Source organism: Balearica regulorum, chromosome 7, assembly GCF_011004875.1.
Source record: "Balearica regulorum gibbericeps isolate bBalReg1 chromosome 7, bBalReg1.pri, whole genome shotgun sequence".
In the NCBI taxonomy this organism is placed as follows: Eukaryota; Metazoa; Chordata; class Aves; order Gruiformes; family Gruidae; genus Balearica; species Balearica regulorum.
Genome location: NC_046190.1, coordinates 10736956 through 10760873, shown reverse-complemented (window position 1 = coordinate 10760873; position 23918 = coordinate 10736956). Strand labels below are relative to the sequence as shown.

The following is a 23918-nucleotide window of genomic DNA, read 5'->3' as shown; positions in this document are numbered from 1 at the left end:
CACCTGGAAGGAAGTTTACACCAACAGATTTTACCTCACAGTTGTGATAGGTGTGCCACCATGCCTCGATGGGTGGCAATCCTTACCCTCTGATGTACCCAGACCTCCAGCCCCAGCTCACAACCAGCCAGACTCGGGCTGTGTACCTCTGTGGAGGCCAATAATGCAGTTTCAGCTTCTCTCTGAATGTATAGCCTATCTCAAAACTAATCACAGCACGCAGGAATTTCGCAGACATAATAGCTATTTCTTCTGTGTGGTTGATCCCACTGTGGACGGGTAGGCTGCTAGACACCATATAAGCATCACCAGTGGTTTCTACCTTTAGCAACAAAAAGAGCGCAACTATTCTTATTGCATATCCTAGATGTGGGGTGCAGGGTGCAAATAAATCTGAACTTTCAATCCTACAGTAACGATTTTCCAAAATGTAAAGAAAAGTGGGGGAAAAAAACCCAAACAAGTTTTGAAGTTACTGTATCAATGGTCCTTCACTGGACTAAACCAAAATTTTATTCAGTCTTCTTTCCTAGGGGAGATCTTCAACCACTTCCCAACTTTCCTTGACAGATGGAGAAACAAGTTTCCTCCTCACACTCATTAATAGATAGTGAAAATGCATTTGCTACTAACCAGCCTACTGAGTTATTCCAGCAGAGGTGCCTCTCCAAGACCAGCAGAAGAGTCACGACAAAAGCTTTGCTATTCCATGACTACTGGCTCGATAGCCAGAAAGTGCCAAACACCATATGTTTTAAGAATGTTATGGAAGAGGCTGTACAGGTCACTTGGGAGACTGACCACTTGAAGGGGGATGCTGAGAGTGCAGAAGTTGCAGCTCCACCAAGCAATGAGCCACTCTCTCCTGTGAAGCTAGAAAGGAGGAGGAAAAGGGCTAATTTCTTTGGTGACCACTGTTGTTCTCCATTGCCTTCATTTTCCCTGATTTGTTTTGGAAACAGGCCGCAGTTACTGAAAGCATTTTCCAAAACTTCACTAGGAATCAAGGGAAGAGATACATGGAGATCACTGCCCACCGCGCTGACCAATGTTGCCTTCCTGTGTCTTCTCCTGCTTCTGATATTCCTTTGAATTCTCCATTGGCTTTTGTTTCTTATTTTCAAGCCTGTTAGAACAACACTTTGGTTAGCAACACATTTGTACAGAGCATCAGTCAAAAAAATGAGGCAACATTGATGACAAGAGCTCATTTATCTTCCTTTTCTCTGCCACCAACTGCACCAGTCCCTTCAAATGATCAACATATATTTCCAGTTTGCTCACCATGTTGTCCATATACAACGATTTTATCATCTGGTACAAAGCAACACAGCATATTGTATATTGTTTCAGATTCCAGTAGCTTCCTCCTGGTGGCTGGATTTCACGGCAAGGGAGCGAATGACTTGCCTGTTCCATATTCCAGGCCTTTTCATGAGGTGCCATAGTTTGATCATGCTTGGGTCCTCCTACCTCATGTCTCTCCAGAATCTACATACACTGCTAATTACATAGTCATTTCTCACACTAGTTTAAAGGCGTAGCTTGCTGAGGGAAGACATAATTCTGAAAGATAATTTTCCCATCTGGCATAATTTAACACTGGCCTCACTGGAGCAGAAGAAAGGTTCACTGAATTCAAAAGCCTGCCTCTGACAGTAACAACGAGCAGCTGCTTACAGAAAGTGCAAAAGCAACACAACACACACACAGTGAATCTCAGGGTCCCCTATAACAACTATTGTAACATCCAGCTATCTTGCAAGACACAAAGCTGTAGGCTTGCATCCTGGCCAAATTCTATCACAGATTATTATATAATAAAATACTAAGATATTGAAAGGAATAAGATGCAATTACCTGAGAGAAGGGGTTGCAGGGAGGGGAGATCAGGGGTAGCTACTTTTTAGTAAGCACAACTGCAAAGGATGAAGCACTTTCATAGATTGTATCTTTTTAGCTTATTTTGAGGCTTTTTATATGTTTTAGCAAGATTAATATGACCTGTTTTGCTTCAAGAGGAGACTAGACAAGCATTTGAAATGAGTAGGGAGAGTACTGACCACAGATACAGAAAACTAAACAGGAGACACTCCATCACCCGTGATGCCTGAAGCAACCATAGTCTGTATTAAAAAAAAAAAAAAGGGGGGGGGGCTGGCTTACTATTTGCCTAATTGACATGACATCTGGTTTCAACTGGGTATTAATTGTCTTCATTTCCTGCTGTAGAGCATCAAACATTGTCATTGTGGGCTGTTGAGCAGTCCCTATTTTCCTTCTCTACAACAGCTGCATTTGAGTGGTGAACAAACTCCTGCACATTTCACACAGTCTACAAAACACTTGTTATACCTGTCAGGTTATTTGTGGTAATAAACCCTTCTCAAGTGAGCAATACTCACCTTTCATGGCTTGCTTCTCTTGACCACTTTTTCACAGAGAAGAAAATTAGTCTCTGCTCTGTATTTTCATCCCAACAAGCTCTTAACGTGGTGACGATCCTTGCATTGCACTTCACATACTAGCAAGGCTGTAGGTCCTTGATTCTGCTGATAATCTCTGAACACAGCAAGTATGATTCGTCATGGTTCCAAGTCCTCACATGGCTATTCTCATTTTAGAATTACCCATATTTGATTGAAAATGTGCATAACAAGAAAAGGAATGTGTCTTTATTAGAAAGGGTTCCAGCTCCTTACTTGGGAAAGCTTCCAGGATGAGGACTGCATGCCACCAGGGAACTGGTAGGAATTAGTGCCAGAACTTACACAAATAAGAATATCAAATAAGGAGAAATTGTCTTTCAAATACACAATGGACAAGAAGATGTCATGTGAGTGCTTTAGACACACTGGAGAGAAAGAATGGCCATGGTTGCTCAAACAGATACAAAACTGCCAAGGAATTTTGCTGATCTGCTTGAAATTTTGGGCTTGGTGGGGGGGGAGCTGGAGGGGTGCACATGGTTAGCTTTTTGGTAAGAGAGTTTACAATCAATCATATGATCTCCATCTAGCATTAGAAATCCAATAAAGGAATTACTAGTAAGCTTAGGTAAATGCTATAATGTTGTAGAATATTTATCAAAAGATCAAAATCCATACAAGCCTTCAAAGATGAAAGGTGACATCTTTAGTAAGCAGACAGATACATCACTCCGTCTATACTCATGTCAGGTGTTCTATGTTTCAGTGCAAATACAGCTCCTTTGGGATGTAAATACACGCTTCCAGAAAGCATTGTATGAAAAGATTGTTATTTTGCTTGTTTTGAACTATCTGACAACGCTGGCTTCAGAACTCCTTGCTAGCTCTCTCTTCCATTCAGCAAACTTTCCCTCCTGGAGAGGAACCTGTTTCCCACCAGCCTACACAATATTGTGGTTCTGCTATAGCTACATGGCATTGCCCCGTCAACCTTCAGACATCCGTCAGTGACTGAGGCCACAGGCTGATCTTGGTGCTGATGCCTAAATCCAGCCAAGTGGTACCTAAGAACAGACCCAGACCTGATTTGGCTGTGCAAACAGAATAAAAAGAACAAGTAGGAAACTCAAATGCTAGGAAGGATATAGCTGTAGAAGTTTGTCTTTGGGATAACATTAAAGTCCTTTAGCCTAAGATAGATCAAAAAAAGACAGGAGAAGGAAAAATGGAACAGTCATGAGGAGAGGCTCTAGAAAAAGTGAACTTTACACCCCAACAACCAGAACTGACCACAAAACAAGAGCAAATTGGTTCCAGTAACCCCAGGAGAACAATCAGGTTAGACATTCTGTCTATTCAAAGACAGGATGACAATTCTCCTGCTATAGTTCTGCCATTGGAGCGCTCTATTTATGGTCAGATATTAAAAGCAACACTATGTCCCAGGGCACTAACTCAGACACTGAGCATATAACCATGCCCAGGTTTCCATCCCAAGAGTGAAATAAGATCCTCATTCCTTTGTAATTGTCACCTGAATGCTGGGCATAACTTGCCCGGTTGTTGGCATTTCTTACATCTTACAGTTTATAAAAATATCAGGATTAAGATTTTCTAGGTACAGGGATGTGGAGCAAGGCGTTATTGCAGAATAACACGGTTAACGCAGCAGCACACTCAGCTTGCTTCGCCGTCATGTAATCTTTGGCGGCACTTCATCACCTCTGCACCACTGTGGCAGCAGAGAGCAACCGTGAACCTGGTTTCATCAGTGCTCGGGGAGCCCGCGGGGTGCGGTGTTACCTGGGCTCCCGGAGCCTGCGAGGTGCGGTGTTACCTGGGCTCGGCCGGCGCTGCTGTCCTTGCCTTGTCTTTCCCAGAGAGGGTTTCAGTGGAGGGGCTTAAAACCTCTGAAAATCAGCCTGAAGGATTGCCTGGTGACGATCATGGAGCTGGACCGGAGGACATCTTTGACAACATTGGTGTAATGTCTTGACTAATCTCAAATCTACATGCCCTGGTTTTCAGGGCTCCTAATTAATCAAGCAGGGTTCAACTTTATTTATTTTGGTGACCAACTCTGAAAGACACTAACTTTAACTTAAGGCTGAATCCTTCTAAGCCTTAGTTCCCACTTACACACACCCTCCTTTCCCCCCCACACTTCTTTTTTTAATGTGTCTGTGCACACCACAAACTTCCATTAGTTGACATTTATAAAAAGACACTGTCATCTTTGAAAAGAGCAATGCTTTCCTCACTCCCCAAAGTACTTGGCAGGTCAGTTCTTGTGACTCAAACTTACTCACTTGTAACTGAAGTTTGGCAATATTCACGATGAAGTCCACAAAGTGGCTCGTCTTCAGGAGCAAAGCCATCTAGCCAGCTGATGGAAGCAATTTTGTTGGACTGCAGGCAGATGCAGACAGGTATTTAAGAATCCACTTCTACTATCTTTTTTCTTTCATTTTTACTTTATTTTATGAATTGTAGGGGAACACACCAAACTGCTTTGTCATCTAAGGCTCCAGCTACACCAAAGCCCTTCCACAAGCTATTGCAGAGACAGCAGAGCAACTTTCATGACTATCTCAAACATGGTACTTTCCTGGCTGGCGAAGAAGTGGCCGTACTTCTTTCTCCATCAGCTGCCACCCTCTTGTCAGAAAGACCTTGTGGTATCTACTGGGGGTGATATGGCTGAGGATTCTGTGCTCCCTGAACACTCTTCAGCTCCCAGCAAAGCCCAGAGAAGGCATTAAAGCAGCTTCCAGGACAAGACTTGCTTTCCTGATCCTTATACTGGCTTTTTTGCTGGTCCTTAGGAACAAAAGGGGATTTTAGAGGGACTTGGGACAGATGATGGAGTAACTACATCCTTTTTCAAAGGTGCACTGTGCTTGTGCATGTTCAAAAGAAAAGAAAGCATATTCCAAGGGAGGTGAGCACCAAAAGCAGCTACAGCTCCCGTTCTCATGCCACATCTCTCCCTTCTGCTCAGCAGCCTTTCTAAGTATGTTTCCTCCAGAGCAACTGGGTTAAAGAGCTTGGTCAAAGCATGACATCCACACTCTTATTCCCAGTTTTGGACTAAATAAGGGCAGTCTTCACCAACCACTATAGACCTGCTGAGAGTCTTCCAGCAAGGTTTGTAATTTAATGGAAAAGACCCAGGACAAACAGATTCCTGTTGAATTTCCTGTGCTTATTAGTGGAGGGAAGGACAACGGACATTCAAAAATCATTTTCCTAGAATGCCAGGTAGGGGACAGCCTGCATATTGGCTGATGAACCATCTGAACCACACAGGACTGGCACCAAGCCAGTAACTGGTGATGCTGCTGCAACTGGTCAGACTATGAAATCACTGCGCCTTACTCAGCTTCTGCTGCCTGCCTACCCTCAAGCAGTACCTCTCCCTAACCCAGCAATCTCATAATGACCTCGAGTGAAATGGAAAAACAAAAGGTTATTCTGAGAAGTGTTTAAGGTAACCAGGCTATTTTGTCAGAACTGCCTGGATCCAATTTGGAGGTACTGATCTCAACCTCATTTAGTGATAGTTAAAACAGTACATTTAGCTACTACCTCAAAATACAGCTATAGCTGGTGTATGCTCACAAGTCCTGCAACCACCCCTCCAACTACAATCTGTGATGGGAAGCAGGCTGTTGGTTAACTTCAATTGTATACAACCAGGAAAATCACCTCACTGAATGCTTACCATACAAATGGATTTTATTGCAGTTTCAGATTTGCAGTAAGTGCTCGTTGATCTCAGATGTCCTTATCATCATTTAACTTTTACAGACATAGCCCCATGACTGAACATTTCCTTTACAGGCATGGCATACAGCAGGACTGCATCATGCAGGTCGGCCAAGTAAGAACATACTGTAACCAACAAACCTAAACCAAAGTGCAACAAAAATGCAGCAGCCTCGAGATGCTGCCTGGGTTTGGTATTTGCCAAATAATTTTCAGTTAAAAGTACATTTCATTTTCAAGAAATACATTACAACTTTGTCCCAAATGCAGCTGTGATTCCAGACCATAATAATTGACAAACCAAATCCAGAACTAGCTAGTATCATTGTTCAAGTAGGAAGGAACAAAAACATGCCTAGAAATGTCCTATGTCACTCTTACATGGAGCTTGGGATTCCTCATGCCCTGGGAACTGAAAACCACACTCAGGTGCCTCAGATGCACTTCGGTTGGAGATAAACTTATTCAGGCATGCAAATCTGAGGAAATCACAAACTGGGAAAAGGAGGAGGCTTAATTAGAACATCGTATTAGGCAAGTGCTGTAAGCAGGAAGCAGAATGTCAAACTTCTTTCTCTGAGAAAAGGGAGCCGTGAAAGGGCTGTCCCTTCAAGTCTTTCCTAGCCCTCTTCCAAAAAACCTAAATACTTAGTAGACTGTCCAGGAGAGCCGACAGTGACCAGAAACACATGCTTGTAGGCTTGGAGAACACTGCTGTTCTCCATGCATCTTCTAGAAATATGTCCTGAAAACTAGAAACTAAGCCCCTCCTCTGGCATGCAATTAGTAACTCCGACATTTAATCCGATCAACCTCCTGGAAAAGGCTAGAAGCCCAAGTCTGCTCACTGCTGGGTTGTAAGAACTTTAATGCTTTAGTTTATTTGTTGATTTCCTCCTACTGACCAATAAGTACATAATAAAAAATGTTAAGGTAGACTTATTGCATTGCTGCTGACCTTAAACTGTTAAACAAAGCCAAGTTTCCCATTTAATGGATCTGTTTAACTTCTAGCATAATCGCTGGACAACTGAAGAGCTGCAGATTAAAAAAAAAAGATTGCTAGGGTGAAGGGGAAGTGAAGGAGCACATACAGTCATTTCCCTTCCAGTTTGTCACAGAACAAACAGAGCTACTGATCAATACTAATATTACACAAACTGAATTTGTCACCACGTAGCAAACACTTGTGTACAGAATTTAACCACAAATGTGTCCCTGGAAAGCCCACTGGGCTGTAATTGAGTAGATAAACATGTATTGTTTGCTAAATATCAGTTGGCTGATGATCAGTTAAAGACCTTGTGGTGATGGAAAATTAAGCGCTTTGTGGCAGCTGGAAACTGCCACCATATTTTACCCGCTAATAGTGGTCTGAAAGTAAACTGCCTGGAGGTAATACAAGAAAGGCTTGCTTTTAATGCAAGAGGACTGCCAGCCGCAGGCTCCTCTCTGCCGTACAGAAAAATAATTTATTCCATAATATCAAACCAAAACTATCGAGTGATAGAAAATCCCTGTGAAAAGCATTTCCTTGAGTGACAATGGGTAGAACCAGCACAGAAACATCTGCAAACAAGACGTCAGTGTGACATTTAAAGACAACAAGAAACAGCTTCATCCATCCTCTCCTGTTCTCTCTCCTCTCCTTTTGTGGAGGAAAACTCATTTTCTGAAATAAATATTTCACTAAAAAGCTGTAAAATATTTATTAAAACACCTTTTTTTTTTTTTTTTTTTTTTTTTTTTGGTCCATGTTGTATTAAAAACCCAGAACTCCATTAACATCTTGGAATTTGGCAGCTTCCAAAGAAGAAGCTTACATAAGAGATCATTTTCCCATTTTTTTTTTTAAATGGAAGAGGGTATTTCTCCCTCCTTCAAAACTGTGGGAGTTTTCAAGAAAAAAAAAAGTCAATTCACCATTTTTTTTCCAAATTTCTGAAAAAGTTACAATTTTCCAATGGAGAAAAGCAACAGTAACAAGAACAAAGTTGCCCTCCTTGCCTTGCTCAGGGAAAATATCCCATTTTTCATGCCCAGAATTAGTGACAATATCTATCAATATCATCTGAGAGTCCAGGAGTAACTGCTGCCTCCAGAGCTTTCCCAAGGAAGAGAGACGGGTACAGGCTTTATTTCTATTATTCCAGTGTCTGGAGAATGCGGGTGGGTGGGGAGACCACCTCGTTACAGTGGGCATTAACTCTGCTGATAAGCAGGGATGGTTTGAGCCCTGCACAAACAGGTGAGTCACGGCTGGCAGCAGAACAGTGTGTCCCAGAAAGCCCAGGTGGAACGGTGCGGGCTCCGTTCCTGCTCCACTCTGGAAATCACTGCCTGGCAGGTAGGCACCCCTCACCCAAAACTCTTCACGGGCCCCACCCTTGCATTGACCACTTTCTAACCACAACCCCCCACCATTGTGGCAATTAATAAAGTGTAGTTTCTGCCTTTTCCTCTTCCTACTTCTCACTCTGACCTCACTCTAAATGGGTGGAGGAGGACAATTTTCTACCTTCTTTCTGATCTTTTGCTTTTACATACATTTTCTGACTTGTGACACTTTCTGCAGTTCAGGAGGGACAGAAAGTTACTGCTCTGATTTGCACCATCCTGTTAAGTACTGAATGTGCAGTCACGTAGAATCATACAGTATCTCAAGTTGGAAGGGACCCATAAAGATCATAGAGTTATGCGTGGGAGTGATTTAGGTCAGAGTTTATTATATTCCCAGATTCACACGTGAACACTTTTCTCCTCCCCTTTCCCCACGTAAGAGCAGAATGCTTAATCTACAGTAAGTAGAGCAAAGTCCTGCTCCTGCACAGTTAGGTATGCACCACGCAAAGGAAAAGCGGCACTTGGTCTTGGGGCCAAGTACAGCACCAGCAAGAAGTCTGTCGAAAGATCATTTATTTGTCTATAATTTACCTAGCTAGACTCAATGGCCTGTGCTCGGGCTGTCTATCGCTGCAATGTAGAATTATATGTCTTTCTAAGGTAACATGACAGAAGATAATACATCTCTGTTTCAAAGATGACATAACAATGAGTTTGGAAACTAAGAAAGAGACAGGTCTTCCATGACCACAGCTTCCAAATACTGTGCATTTGCAAGATGCACACAGCAGATTCCTACGGAGCTCAGATGCAGACTGCAATGAAATGGTCCTGAGTACAGGCATCCTAATTAGAGATATTCCAAAAACAACTGGATCAGATATCCATTTAGATTCAGGGTTTTGCTCTGTGTGGCTAAACTGCATTTTTAAGCTACTGGTTATTCTGGATGGAGATGCCGTTTGTGTCACAGTGTTTGGCACACAGTAGTCCTTGCCGAGTGTTCTAACTTGCACTAAAGCGTGTAACGTACTGAATCCGTAAAACAAATTGCAAAGAGGATGGTTGCAGTATTAGTCACAATAGCAGTTTTCCACATTCACTAACAGCACAATACCTGATCTGCATTCTAGCATAGAGAGGAACATTTCCTGTTTATAAAGCCTCACACACTCTCTGCAAGGGCTAGTGAGAAATATAAATCGTCCTTTGAACAGCTAACAGTAAGGACAGAGTCCACATGGTTTTGGAAATGCTATAGTCTTTGGCAACCACATGCATCCTCAAAAACTGACAGCCTTTGACTGAGTGTTTATTACACAACACCTGAATATTAACCATAACAAACTTGGATGTTTTTCTTTACTGCTAAAAACCAAATATGCACTTAGGATATCATCACCCCTTGCAACACTATCTCATTTCTATATCCCATAGTATAAAAGACAAGTACTGTGCATTACACTCCTTCCTTACTTAGTAAGAAACGGACAAATCAACTTGGCTTTATCAGAATTTTATTCTTTGATTTTTTTACCTGGGAAGGTAAGAAAGTGCTGTGCATTACACTCCTTTCTTTCTTAGTGAGCTGTGATTTTGTGTTTTACAGGACAAATTCATACCCGGAGTAAATCCATTGATAACGGTATTTCCCCAGCTCTTCAGTTAAGTTCTTCAAGAATATGGAACAAACCAAAATGCAAAGATTAGAGCCCAAATTCTGGAGACTTCCATATGTGTGGTATTACTAGATTTGGAATATTCTTCAAAACCTCAACTCCAGATACTTTCTCCTTGGGAAAACCTTGAAAGGCTGATTTTGAACAGCTTTGTGTCATTGATAACCAATGGAATAAGGTCTACTGAGTACATTGGGAAGTAGCCAATGACTGCAACTTAGAAGCATATAAATTTTAATTTTGTACAGTTATGGCATAAAAGAACAAAATTACAGAGAAGAAGGGTTTCCTGATTTATCTCCATTTTTATCTGCAACAATATGGTTCAAAGCTACTTTTATCAGGAATGCGTGGTACTGGCAATGATCGCTTCTCCAACTGCTTACACGTAATGGCCAAACCCCCTTTCTCTCTATTCTCCACTCCCAAAGCTGCTTTCAACTTTCAATGTAAAGTTCAATGTAAATGTATCAATCAGCTCCAAAAAGTATGAGCAATTTGCAGATTTCTATTGGCCTGCTGAAATGGCTGTTCCATAGGAGCTGCTATATAGACTCACAAATAATAGTGCTGCCAAATTACTGCTAACTTCCCAGTATAGTTGAGCACCCATGTAACCAGTTCACACGATGGGTGCTAATCTCAGGGAAGACCAGGGGAAGAAAACATTTCACTGCTATCAGTCTGAGCATTTCACAGCAAAACCCAGAGATCCTATAATCTTTATATTAGAAAGATAATCCTTATCCTCCACAACTCCACCTACAATACAGCCAAATAACTCCTTGTCCAGAGAGCAATTTTGTCAGTAAAAAGCTTTCCTGTAGACTGTCCACCTACAATACAGCCAAATAACTCCTTGTCCAGAGAGCAATTTTGTCAGTAAAAAGCTTTCCTGTAGACTGTCCGCCTCTCCACTGCTCATGAAAGAAAGTCTGCCAGCCAACCGTATGTACAGGTGAACCAATAAAGCATACTTTTAATCCTCATGATTCAATCATCTGGCAGCATTCTTGTACCTTCAGCAACAAACGTGAGCCAATGTCTTCAGCTGTTAGGAAAGTGATATTGCTCACACCACTTTATTCCCTCTGGCAGGGCTGAGATTTACTGCTGTTATCCTTGGGTAGAATACAGCAAACGAAATTCACTCCAGAGCAGGAAATAATCAGAACATGGCTTGGGGGCTTCTCAGACCTAAACACACAGACATTCTCTTTGCTGGTTCACACAGGTGAAGTCTAAACACCCTGCAATATAGTTCAGTGGTTAACGCACTCTAGATTTTCAGCTACTGAGCAGTGTTATGCCCTATGGAACATCCTGACTTTTTCATAGCAACATCTCCTTCAGGATTTTTTCCTACACCTTAGGTAGTAGGAAATATTACTACTTTCCCATTTTGAAATCAAGAACAAACGGATGTCTTCCTTACCATCATGGTTTCAGGAAGATTTTCACACAGTGCCTATTAAACTCTAGAAAAAAGCTATAGTTATAGTTTCCCCCAGGTCTTTAACCCACATCATATACTTTTCTAACTTCCTCTACCAAAACTTTGCTGTTCTTTATATTATTGGAATACCTAGGTCAAAGACCAAATTTCAGTGGTTTTGACCTGACATTCACACTGGAAGGGACAATATTGAAACTGAAGAGCTTGCAGGATAGTTAGAGGATGCAGTGATTGAAAACAGAGGACAAACAGAGGTAACTATAGGCTCATGTGTTACCTAAGAAACCCTTATGCAATCAGCAATGGGTCATTTTTTTTGCTATGATGTGTCTCTGTATCAAGATTTATATCCACTAATTCAGAGGGGTTGAACAAGTTTTGTCCTTAAGTAGACCCTGATTAAAAAAATAAAATAAAATCATTTTGCTTGGGAAAAGAAGGTCAGTAAGAAATGAAAAAAAGTAATTAAGCAAACAAAAATGTTGCAAGATGAAAGCTAATCAGTCTTCCACAGAAGCATGTCATGCTGTTGGCACCAACCCTGTGACAGCACAGAGAACTGTGTATTACTCCCTGCAACCTGAGCAGGAGCCCAGCAAGCTAGACATGAGCAGGCACAGCTGCGTTAGCTGCTCTTGGACATTCTCTACTTGGACTCAGTAGAAAGGCTTATTAAAACACTACAGCAAGATCCCTCGGAGCAAAAAGCCACAGCCCACAGTTTGTTAAAGAAAAACAATCTCTGCAGCAACAGGCAACTGCTCAAGCTTCAGGCCATGCAAACTGCAGAAAAATTGAGAGGAACTTCCCGCAGCCTCCAGTAGAAATCCATGTAACTAGCAATCACTTAAATGTATTGTCTGAAGATGAGTGGAACGAACAATTACAAGGGCTCTCTGGATGAAAAGTTTATTTATTTCTTCAGTTTTAAACTCTATTTTAACTTTGGGCACTGAACCTCCATTAGAAAAGTTTCAACGTTTGAAAAGCATACGGAAACTCTCTACTGTAAAAATAGCTTCATTGAGAAAATTCTTTTCCAAATCATTGTGATTTAACAGGAAAAATCAATTTCAGACTGAAATATCTTCTTCACCATATAGATTTATAGCAAATCTATACCATCTGCTATGGATCTTTGCAAGCCATACTTGAGGTGATCTTGTAATCACATAAAACATATCACTAACAGACTAGAAAAACAGTTGGTAGGCAGTGTCCCATTAAAACAGTGTTTTCAGGTTTGTAAGTTTGTGAGTAGGCTGGGTAAGTCACTAAGGTGAATACACTGCATAATAACAAGTTGTTATTATGTGAGGGTGTAGCTGTCGCAGTATAAAAGATGGTTGAGTAAGCAGATTGTATAGCAAAGAGTGAGAAGCTAACAACAGTGCTAAGGCGATACAGAAACAACAACTGATACTCTACTGAAAGAGGTGAGTGACTGAAGACAAAAAGACTAAATAAAAATTGTTGTTTGCTCTGTCCACTTCTTGGGCAAAGGTGCTTAGCTGATGTTAACAGCTCCCTGCTGCCACAGACTTAAGACTTCAGTTATACTGTTGATCTCTTCTGCTCTCTCCTGGGACATAATGCATGTTCTGGTGTTCCGTAGTAAGCTCATTAAAAGATGCTAGGAGACTTTTACAGTTTTATGTATGAGGAGTATCTTCTCTAGAACACCTAGTTCCATGTACCAGTCTTAACTAACACCTACTAAATGATCGCTTGCTTTGTGCGTTTGGACTTTGGGGGTGGAGATGGGAAAAAGAAAGGGGATGGAACAGGGAAAAGAAGAAATTCTAAGTTTCTAACTTTTATGAAAACTATTTTATACATGGAAACCTGTGAGATAATGAATCACTGTATACTGGTATGTACTTTTGAAGAGCATGTGGACTTACTGCAAGATTGGAAGAAAGCGAATAGCACTGCAACCCACAAGAAAAAAAAGGAGGATCTCAGCAACAGCACGGATGCTAATTTTTTTTCTAAATAATGAAGTAGTACTAAGGAATATAAACTACACCAGTGACTACATAGAACTAAGTGAAGCCATCAACTATACTGACTGGATATACCTCCCCAGACAAACATCATAGGTTTGGGTGGTTTGGTTTTTTGTGTGTGTGTGGTTTTATTTATTTAAACAAACATGGACTGCAAAATTTGGAGATAAAGAGAATGCAAATGAGATGAAATCTAGCTGGGTGTTACAGAAGTGTTTCCTAATGTGTCTTCTTGCAAAAAATAAAAAAAATTAAAAGCATCACCGTGCACCACATTTGAATGAAATACAAGAGAAGGAAAGTAAAGAAAGACTCATCGTTTCCAGCACTTGGCAGAATCTCCTGGGCTCTTCTGCAGCGTTGTTGGGAGGCTGACGTCAAACACCTTCTACAATAGTTTCTGTTCTGCCTTTGAACATGGGACCCTCTCCTTACATTTGGTCAAGAAGCTGGGATCTGGATGTATTACTCTAATATGAAATAATTAATGACACTACTTACACCAAAGGCTTTACGACAATTTGTGGGTGTTTAAAATTAAGTACGGTAGGCGACTGCGTATCAGGAGGAAGTCTTGCAATGACTTGTGCCCCACACCATGGACTGAAACATGAGTAAGCTTGGGATCTCAGCACCCAGAAGAGGACAACAAAGGGTTTTACCACAGGACAAGTCTTTTTTGTGGAGTATACACAGCATATGGAGCAGATACTGCTTACTATGTTCAAGCAGTTTTTAGTCTTTACAAAACTACTGAACAGTTTAACACTGTTCACGTGTTCCACTGTTATTCAGAATTATATGCCAAATATTCATATAATTAAGGATCCATTTCTCACTGATGCTGCTGATTTGACATTTATAGAATTTAGAGCATTTATTGCACGTTCCTGCAATCAGAGGGACAGATTGCATTATACAATACAGACATGGGCCCTGCTTGGATGTCATCATTGACTCAAGGAAGGTTTTAAGTTGGATGTTTCCAGTTATAAACAGAGATGTGGTGTTGCAGGAGTATTTTCTAGCATTTGCCTTCCTATTGCATACTACCAGGAAGCATATTCTTTGGATTGCTACAGAGTGAGTCAAAATGCTGTGATTGCAGTCATAGTGAGTTCATTTAAAGCCACAGACAGACTGTCAGAGAAGCTCACAACAGAGTCTTGGGGCAAACCATACTACAGCATGTTTCGTGTTTGAAAGGTTAAGAAAGGAGTAGGCTGTGTGCCAAAGAAGAAGCAACAGTCAGGAGCTCCAAGTGGCCTCAAAGACAGTATCGTCCCATAGTACAGAGATTAATCTTGGCAGTGCACACTGCAGTGTGGATTAAATAACGACCTCAGGCTTAAAAGGTACTCAAGGCAGCATGAGCTAGTGCCTAAGCGCCATCCCAGGATGTACAAGACTGGGGCAGAAGACACAGTCTGCTTCTGACTAGTTTGAGTATTTCTCAGGTTTGTATCAGCTGTGGTAAATCATATTGCAAAACACCCAAGCCCAGCTGGAAAGTGCCAAGGCATTGTGCTTCAGCATCTCAGAAAAAATAATACAGTTCTCTTCAGCTAAAACTGTACTCTTGCTTTTTAAGGTTTGAAAGATCCTCAAAGCAAAATAGAGCTCAGTCAGCTTTCCGAAACTGCTAGAGACAAAAGAAAACCCTTTCCCAACCAGCTCTAACACTGGTATCTTCTAGAAAGTACTTTGTAGGAAACACCCTGAACAGAAATCAGCTCCTTGTAAGAGAAAATGATAGAGCTCACTGTAAAAAGCCTTGGGCAGCAACCACTGAGGGCTCAAGAGCTCAGTACAGCCGAAGAGCACTACTTGCTTGGGTTTGCTGTTAAGTGCTTTCCCTTCTGTCATTCGTTATAATTAACAAACAAGCCCCTTTCCCTCCCACTTCCTAACAGAAAATATCAACTTCATAGGAAAAGCCATATGCTTCAAGATCTGGCGCAGGCACAAAGCAATCCACATCAAAGGCAGGTCTCACCAAAGCTGACGAGAACTCACAGGAGCACCATATTAATACATTAACTAACACAAAAAGCTTACACAGAAGCAGCGATCATCAACCTCCTCTCCGCCCTAAATTTCCCAGCTTGCTGTCACAAAGTCTTATGTCATTTTAGCAACTACCGGCAGGAGCACTGGGATGTAACTAGAATTTCAGTATTTTTTTACTGAGGGAGAAAATATTTGAGTATCATGCTTTGATATGCGTGCACTGCAATAACCTGTGAGCTCAGAGGCAGAAGAAACATGTCAGAGGGGATAGAGGTCCCTGGCTCCTCAGAGCAATAGTCTTCCCCCAATGCATTCCTCCAGAAAAGCCTGGAAAAGGAATACAGTATTTTTGCATCTACTGGAAAGCAGCAGTCAAACTGGGTCCTACCGAGGATGACAGATGCAAGTCTGAGTCAGATATTAGGCTAAACCTTCTCCCACCCCAGCACTTCCCATTCAGATTGGGAAGACATTGGTCCAAGGACTATTCTCAAGTAAAAGAACCGCAGAATTGCAGGACTGGGGGGGGAAGGGGGAAGCAAACCATGGAAACGCATACTCCACCTCAGCTGCTTTTGAACAATCTGGTCCAAAAGGGCTGAAACATTCTCCTGCTGAACCTGACACATGAAGGCATTAAGAGACTTCTTGGCATCGCAAACATAAATGGCATAAACAAAAGCCGGGATAAAGTTACCTAAGGATGACTGCTCAGAAACGACTGTTGACGGCAATCTGGCCAGCTGAGCCCAGCTTCTGGCTGCCATCTGCGTAGGAAGCGTTCTAAGGTGCTTGAAATGCAACAACAAGCTCGAAGGTGTCTGGCCCATTAACCAAGGCAAGGGTCACCAGAACAAGAGCTATTGCAGCACTGTAACAGACTGGAGTCCTTCCTTGCTACCTCACTGTCACCATGTGGGAGTATACCCGAACCTCAGACACTACACTTTCCACTTACTCCTCTTTTTATTCTGCTGGCTCCAACTTCTTTCCCTGTCACCAGATTTTAATTAAATAATCCTAATTAATCAGAGCATTTAGGTTTAATTGTTTCAATGACATCCTGAGTTTGGACTCAATATATATTGCAATTCAGGGCAGGTAAGATTTTACAGCTTGTCATGTATTGTTTATCACACTTCGGTTGGAAAGAAACCAAATGGGTATATGGGATGCAGTATAACAGTAATTGAGAGATGAGGCAAGCACCCCTAGCAGTGAAATGCAAGATTGCCTCAGTGTTACTGTTGTTCTCTCTCCATCTAAGCCAGAAGTTGCACCATGTATAATATAAGCAAGGTAGAAATTCTCTTCCTGCACAGAAAAGTCTGGCAGGTGATTGGGGGAAAATGAAGGCAATACTAGTTTTGGTTTATTTGCTTGGTTTTTTTGTTTGTTTGCTTTTCAAGCAAATCTTCTTTTATGCAAGATGGCTGGTTTAATTTGCTTTGAAACTGAATGCAACCAGAACAGCTGAAGAAGTTCCAAACCCTCAGCAACCTAGGTAAAACAACTTCAGATACCAGCAAGAGAAGCAGTAGATGGCACTTGGTGCTTTCCATGTTGCTCAGGGTACCAGCAGTGTTCTGCAGAAAGGGGCTACCAGTGGCTGCCCCAAACATCTACTGGCATTTTTTTCTGCCCAAATAATTTTCTTTGACCTTCCAACTTTTACACAACCAAGACCTTCAATACAACTGGTGACAAAGGTCATGAAACTACCAAGGCAGAATAGGCTGCTTGCCTGTTTACAGCCAACATGAGTATGTTTTCTGTTCTCTTGCATTCTGTTTATTCTGTCATTGTTTCCATCTTTCTGTAATTTTTTTTCTTTTTAACACAGTTTTCAGCACTGCATATTCTTCATTGGACATCAGGAACAAATCCAGCATGGTTTACTGCTACAGTGACCGAGTCTCATTTTATCTTGTTCACATGAAATATCCCACATGCTCTGAAACATAAGATGCAACCCAAATAATCTGTGTCTGAGCTTGTCCTGAAGAGGCAGCTGACAAAACACAATCATCTGCCCCAGCTATGGCCTGAAATGTTCTAAGAAAAGTTTGCAACATGAGCAGTAAATCCTCTCCAAATTGTCTGGGGCTGTGACACAGGTCTTGAGGTAACTCAGCAGTATATCAATAGCCATCTCAGTGGGGCTGCGTAAGATCTAGTAGTGTTATCAGTCAAAGGTAACTAGGTGATTGCAATTCAAACCACAAGGTCATAAAAAGTATAGAACTTTATGGGATGTGTTTCATCTTTAATTCATTCACCATTTGAATCATTACAAGATGAGCTGTAAATTCAGGTCCTTTAATCCTCTCCCAACCAAACCAGGATCAACTACATGCCCTACATTGGCACATACTTCTGCTGCCATCCTAACCCAAGAAAAATCCCTGTTCTTGTAATATATTTATTGCAGAGTCCTCTCTGTCTGTAGCAAGTTAAATCTGAGAAACATGCTAACTTAAAACACAGGAGAAGCCTTGAACACAATGGAAATCCAGGCAAAATGTTTGTGCTTAAGTGCTCACCATGACAAGTCTCTTTAATGATTTTTCAGGACTTCCCACAGGCTAAAGGACCTTTCGAGAATTATATTTGCTGTAGCTAAACCAAAAAAGCATCATATTCTGCCCTCTTGCAAGTCTATTGCAGTGACTGCAGTGTAAATGTCATAGATGTGCATTAGAGCATGTTACAAACCCGTACATCATACACTGATTAATCAGGTAGACAAAGTCATTTCCTCACTTCATTCCAAACCCTTACTAAACATGACCCAGGGGTTATAACTCAGCCACAGGAAATACTGATTGCCTGAATTTGAATATCACTATCTTTTTTCTCGATGTATTTCCCTGAACTGCAATATACACCTATGTATTTTTAGTCAAGCAAATGGCTTTTTTCAAGGTCAGTAGCTTCAGTTGGAACAAAATTGAATGCGACAATTCTTTATCCGCACAACTCTGAAAAGTCACATGTGCTATTGAAATTACTTTAATCACAGCCCTAAATTTCTGAACCTACTTATAGGCACCAAATCACAAGTGCCTTCATGAGTAATAAGCAACTGCAACGAGAGGCTTAATTAAAATCTGAATCCACAGTTTAATGCAATGTCTCTTTTTGTGATCTTGCACTATGATGATCTCAAAAGCCTTTTGAAACAGACCACTGGAACTATATTTTAACAGATTTCTAAAGAAATACATACCATTACTTTGGAAATTAAAGACCATGCCAGTACTCATCAGACAGCATAATTTTTTTGTCTTTTAAATCTATGCATTTAATGAAGCCCATAGAATTAAATCACAAAAGCACTGGACACCTTATCTCACAACAAGCCACATCTTGAACTTCGTATACTCAGCTTGGTCTCTAATTGGGACAAAACTGACTCAGTCAAGGCTTGAGCTGAAGCACAGGTAAAAAGAAAAGATTTCAGAACATTATAGGCATTCTGCATTGTTCCAATAACAATGTATAGGCAGAAAATTTGCTCTCTTTTAAAGGTTGATTGTTACAGCTGAGCTCTGTATTGGTTTATGATGGCAACTCATCAACACCAATGGCATTATCTCTCATCTGAAAGGAAAAAAAAGAGCCCCTATATTATAGAGTTTCTAAATTAGAGATGAACCCCAAGTCAGATCAGAGCTCCTCAGAATATCAGAACAAGAGCTGAACTCCAAGGCTTATCCTTTGCATTAAGCACAGGTGAACAGATGATGTCCAAGACGGAACACATGAAAGACTGTAACAGACATCTCAGCAAACCAATGTATTTACTACTTCACCATCAAAAGCACGGTGTCTTTAAAGAGGGGGGAAAAAAAAATAACATTGCTGGCTGTCTTGTCCAGCTAAATTACTCAGGATTGACATTGACAAATCAAGTCATCATGGCTATCTGTACTATAAATGGAATTTGGTTGTTTCAACAAAAGTTTAGCCACCTAAACAAATTACAGCACTGTGATAACACTTAGAAGCAATCCAAGTGGTCTTTAAACTTTCCTCATCTAAATATTACACGTCAGATATTGCTCACTTTGGACATTAGCTTTCTTCTCTTTTATTAGTCCATAGATCCAAAGTCTAAAGTCCCTAAGAAAGATTTGCTCGATTTTTTTTTTTACTTCCAGTTTGAATGGTCAATAGTCAAAGTCTCTATTCATAAACTGTCATGCCTGCTTCTCTTGCCTGCATTTTATCCTGGCAGTAGGGGAGGTTAAGTACAGCAAAACGTTCAGGTAAAGGCAAATGTGTAGGCAGAATAACAGAGCAGAACTATGAAAAACTACTGAACAAATGAATTGGAAGCTTCAGTTCTCAGATCATGTTGCAGGATTGGATTTGGAAGTCTGGAGTTGATGCAGAAGCCCAGCTCTGCACGGACACAACAGCAAAATTGTGTTGAGCTTCAAAATGTCAGCAGACCCTCAACTTTGGTAGGCAGTTCTCATTTTCATCAGCAGTTAAATACCATGAAATCTTCACAAGTTGCTACAAGCTGGATTTAAGCTTATTTGTATCCATTGTGCCTGCCTACTTCACATTTGAGCAGCCTCCATTATGTCATTAACCTTTAGAGGAGGAAAAGACCTGATAATTTAATCTGTCCACAGACTTTCATCAGAGCCTTGCTGCCACAGCCATGCAGCCAGGCAGAATGTGTGTTGGATGGTCGCCAGAATTAATATGCAATATATGGCATTCAGTGCTTTCGATAGTAATGGCTTTACTTTGTTGGAGATTACACAGAGACAGCTTCATTAACTTTTCATCTATGATTCTTATCAGATGGAACAGAAGTGATCAATGCCAAATATTTTTTTGTGTCAGCGCTCAGAAGAACTAGTCTTTTGGGGACAAATTCTGATCCAAAATAGATTAATGTAAATCCACAGTATTACATAGTTTCCAGTCAAAATCAGTAGAATTATCTGTCAGTTGTTATGCTCAGAATCAGCAAGTGAAGATATAAATCAGATGTTTTTAGTTCCTGCAAAGTGATTGGTGCCAGTTCATACTTGTGTGTATTTAACATCTACAGTTATCTTAAAAGTCTGTTTTGTCTGGTTTTAAAACCATAGACACTTACTGGGACACACCATTCGAGCTCTGCATGGAGAGAGGAGAATGCAAGATTGTCAACAGTAACATGCAAGCAGCAAATTCAGTCAGATCCTTCCATTCCATGCAGCAGCCATACCAGCCAACAAAATAAGCATGCAGCTGCTCTTGAGCATCACAGAGCAACCACAAATATTCAAACATGTTGCAGTCTCATTAATTGATCTAAACAGTTTAACTACACATCCCTCTCTTTTACACAAATGCTTTAAGACAGTAAGAATAACTTACAATATCCTGGCACCAAGCTTTACTACTGTCAGGGCAATTATTTAGGCTGAAGGTTTAGAGTTTGTTTCATGTTTATCACTCAACAGCCTATTGCATTTAAGTAGATTTCACCAGACCAATAAAAAAAGGCTTCTTATATGTTACCCAGAAGTGATTAAACTGCAGCTTTGCGTGGTAATGACCTTTAGCTCCTCTCTTCACAGCTTGGACTGGTTGCACAACCTCAGCAAGAATCACTTTTAATCAGTATTCCGGGATATCCCACAGTTTTATGTTCACTGGCAAGTATCTAAAATATGCCTGTGAATCCTGCTGTCAGTAATGGAGCTGGAAGAAAAACTCTTTTCCATTTCTTTTGCTCCCTTTTGGTGCATATTCTTCATCATTCAAGTGTCCAGTGAATTGCACAAAAGGCAAATGATTAAATTGCTTGTGTGATATTTGAAAGATGTGTTAATGTGACTAGTGATACTTTAGATAAGCATGGAAAATAGATCTAAACAGAGAAGGCAAACTATTGAGTTTTCTATCACCTATAAAAAACTAGGAAAAGAAAATCTGGATAATCATGTACTTAAACACACGCATGCAGACACTTCTGTCAAAAATTAATACTTTGAATAAGTATCTTGAGCTATAACCTGCTCAGAGATTTAAAAAATGACTAGCTTGATACAATTCATAGATCCCTTGCTAGCCTACAGAGAATTCATGTCATTTGACATGTTTTCTTCATAATTTAGTCTTGAGGGGAAAAAATACCAACATTTTCATTAACTGAAAGTGTTTTTTTTCCAATCTTATGGAAAAAAACCCTATGTGAATAGGTGCCTTGAGGTCCTCTTTTTCAGAACTGGGAATAGATGATGTTTCCACAGCTGACCTAGTCTATTTTATGCCATTGGCCATGTGCTTTGGTCCCTGAGATGAGGTCCTCTTTTTCAGAACTGGGAATAGATGATGTTTCCACAGCTGACCTAGTCTATTTTATGCCATTGGCCATGTGCTTTGGTCCCTGAGATGCTTTGGTCACAAACTATGGCATCACTAATTCAGAAACAACAAGGAACACAGATAACGTACACAGGCAAGCCTACACTACAAGACGTAAACCCATGTGCCTTCTGGGGCTTGTGAAGATGTTTTCTCACACCTGCTTTCAAAACAAGCTAAAAAAAGGTTACCCACCATTAGCAAATCAGTAACACTTTTGATTCAGAGCCCAACCTTCCCCACACAGAGATGACACACTCACTGCTCAGAGTTTCCCAGAATGGTTTTTAACGGTGAACCAATCAATGGTCTTCATTCATGAGGAAGCAACTATATAGGTGAAAGGTGACAAAACACCACAACTTGGATTAATTTGCTGTTCAAAAGAGGTAAAAAGCCATGTACTTTATGTACCAGGGAGAAAGGGCGGAGAAGGAAAAGCAGTTGCAGCTTTACACAAACAGCTAGCTTGGATAATTGGCATTGTTCCCTTCTCAAGTGACTCTGCTATGCTCCCCCCCCAATCAGTATGTAAGATGCATCTGGGAGCCAAAACCACAGATGGTGTCAGTCACTCTAGCTCTTTTGAGGCGGTGAGGCAATATCCACTTACATTGAATGGGGATCTGCTCAACTACTAATTGTTAGAATCTATTGCACACCTCATAACAGCATTAAATCAACTGCTTTGTTTCCCACATGCAAAATGCATCACAGACCGGAGCCAAGAGACTTGCACACCAGTATCATCTCTTTACACCAAGTTTGGAACCCTCCCACTCATTTTCTCTCATCCTCCTCAAACTGACATTTTCTAAAAACTTAGATGAGATTGCAATCAGGTGGTCTAGGATGATAATTAGTGTTGGCACAGGTGCTTCCACCTTTATTCATCTCCACTGATACAGGCAGGTTCTCACACCCCAATCAGGACTACTTAAGATCATAAGCAAAAAGCATTAACATTGGTTTACTCTTCAAATACCATACAGGAGTCAAATTCCAGCACCAGTCAAACCAGGCCTGGATCAACACAAGCTTCATGGTCTTGACGAGTCCTGACAGTACTGAGTGCTGAAAGGACTTCGGTATTTAGCCTTATCTCTTGGATCATAAGGAGCAAACTTCTTCCAAAGATCACATCCACAGCCTTTGGAAGTGAAGCCAAGAAGCTCCACCTGCCAGCCCAGCCTGCATACCTCACCTCACAGCTGAGTTGCTCAAGCAGCATTAAGCACAGCAGCTCTGTTACTCCCATTTCATAGATGAAGACAAAAAACCCAAAATCATCACTTAAATCAACACAAGAAATCTCTTATGAAGCAGGCTTAGCCTACTTGCCAGTCCAGCAAGTGCAATACCCTTTGCACACCTTCAAAAGAGAAGGTGCATCATTTTAAGATAACCAGCCTCCTGTAGATCCCAAGTGCACTGACAGCCCCTACCATAAAGGAGCGTGCTGCTTCACAGACCACTTGAGCCGCAAAGGAAACCCGTGCCTCAGCGGTCAGACATGATTAAGGAGAGACCCCTACACAAAGCAGTAGGGAAAAATATCAGAACATGTTTGCTTGCTCAAAGTGCAATTTAAGAGGCACCTTTTCTCAGTGGAGTGAGACTTATTCAGTGCCCCATGCACGCCCAGAGTAAATGAGAGTCCTATCAAAACCCAAGCGCGCAGCTTTCGCAGGGCTGGGGTTAGCTTTCACAGTGCGCTGCTCTCTTCTAAAGCTGTTGCGCAAGAGTGGTATGTTTAACATTTCTAACCAGCCAAAATTGCTCTTTATATTTGATCAGGAATAATATTTTTTTTTTACCTTTGAACCTGTTGCAACGCAGGTTCAAA

The 23918-nt window shown here is 41.1% G+C and overlaps 2 protein-coding genes across 2 annotated transcripts in view; both read right to left on the bottom strand.

Annotated features, from left to right (window-relative positions):
* GPAM (glycerol-3-phosphate acyltransferase, mitochondrial) overlaps window positions 1–4829 on the bottom strand; it is an 82963-nt gene extending 78134 nt beyond the window's left edge. The window contains exon 1 of the mRNA XM_075757919.1: window positions 4739–4829. The gene's annotated coding sequence lies outside the window, so the exon portion shown is untranslated. The remainder of the gene's footprint in view (window positions 1–4738) is intronic.
* A 1708-nt stretch (window positions 4830–6537) lies between these two features.
* ZDHHC6 (zDHHC palmitoyltransferase 6) overlaps window positions 6538–23918 on the bottom strand; it is a 52830-nt gene continuing 35449 nt past the window's right edge. The window contains exon 10 of the mRNA XM_075757902.1: window positions 6538–6692. Within this exon, the coding sequence (XP_075614017.1) occupies window positions 6553–6692 (140 nt within the window). The 3' untranslated portion in view covers window positions 6538–6552. The remainder of the gene's footprint in view (window positions 6693–23918) is intronic.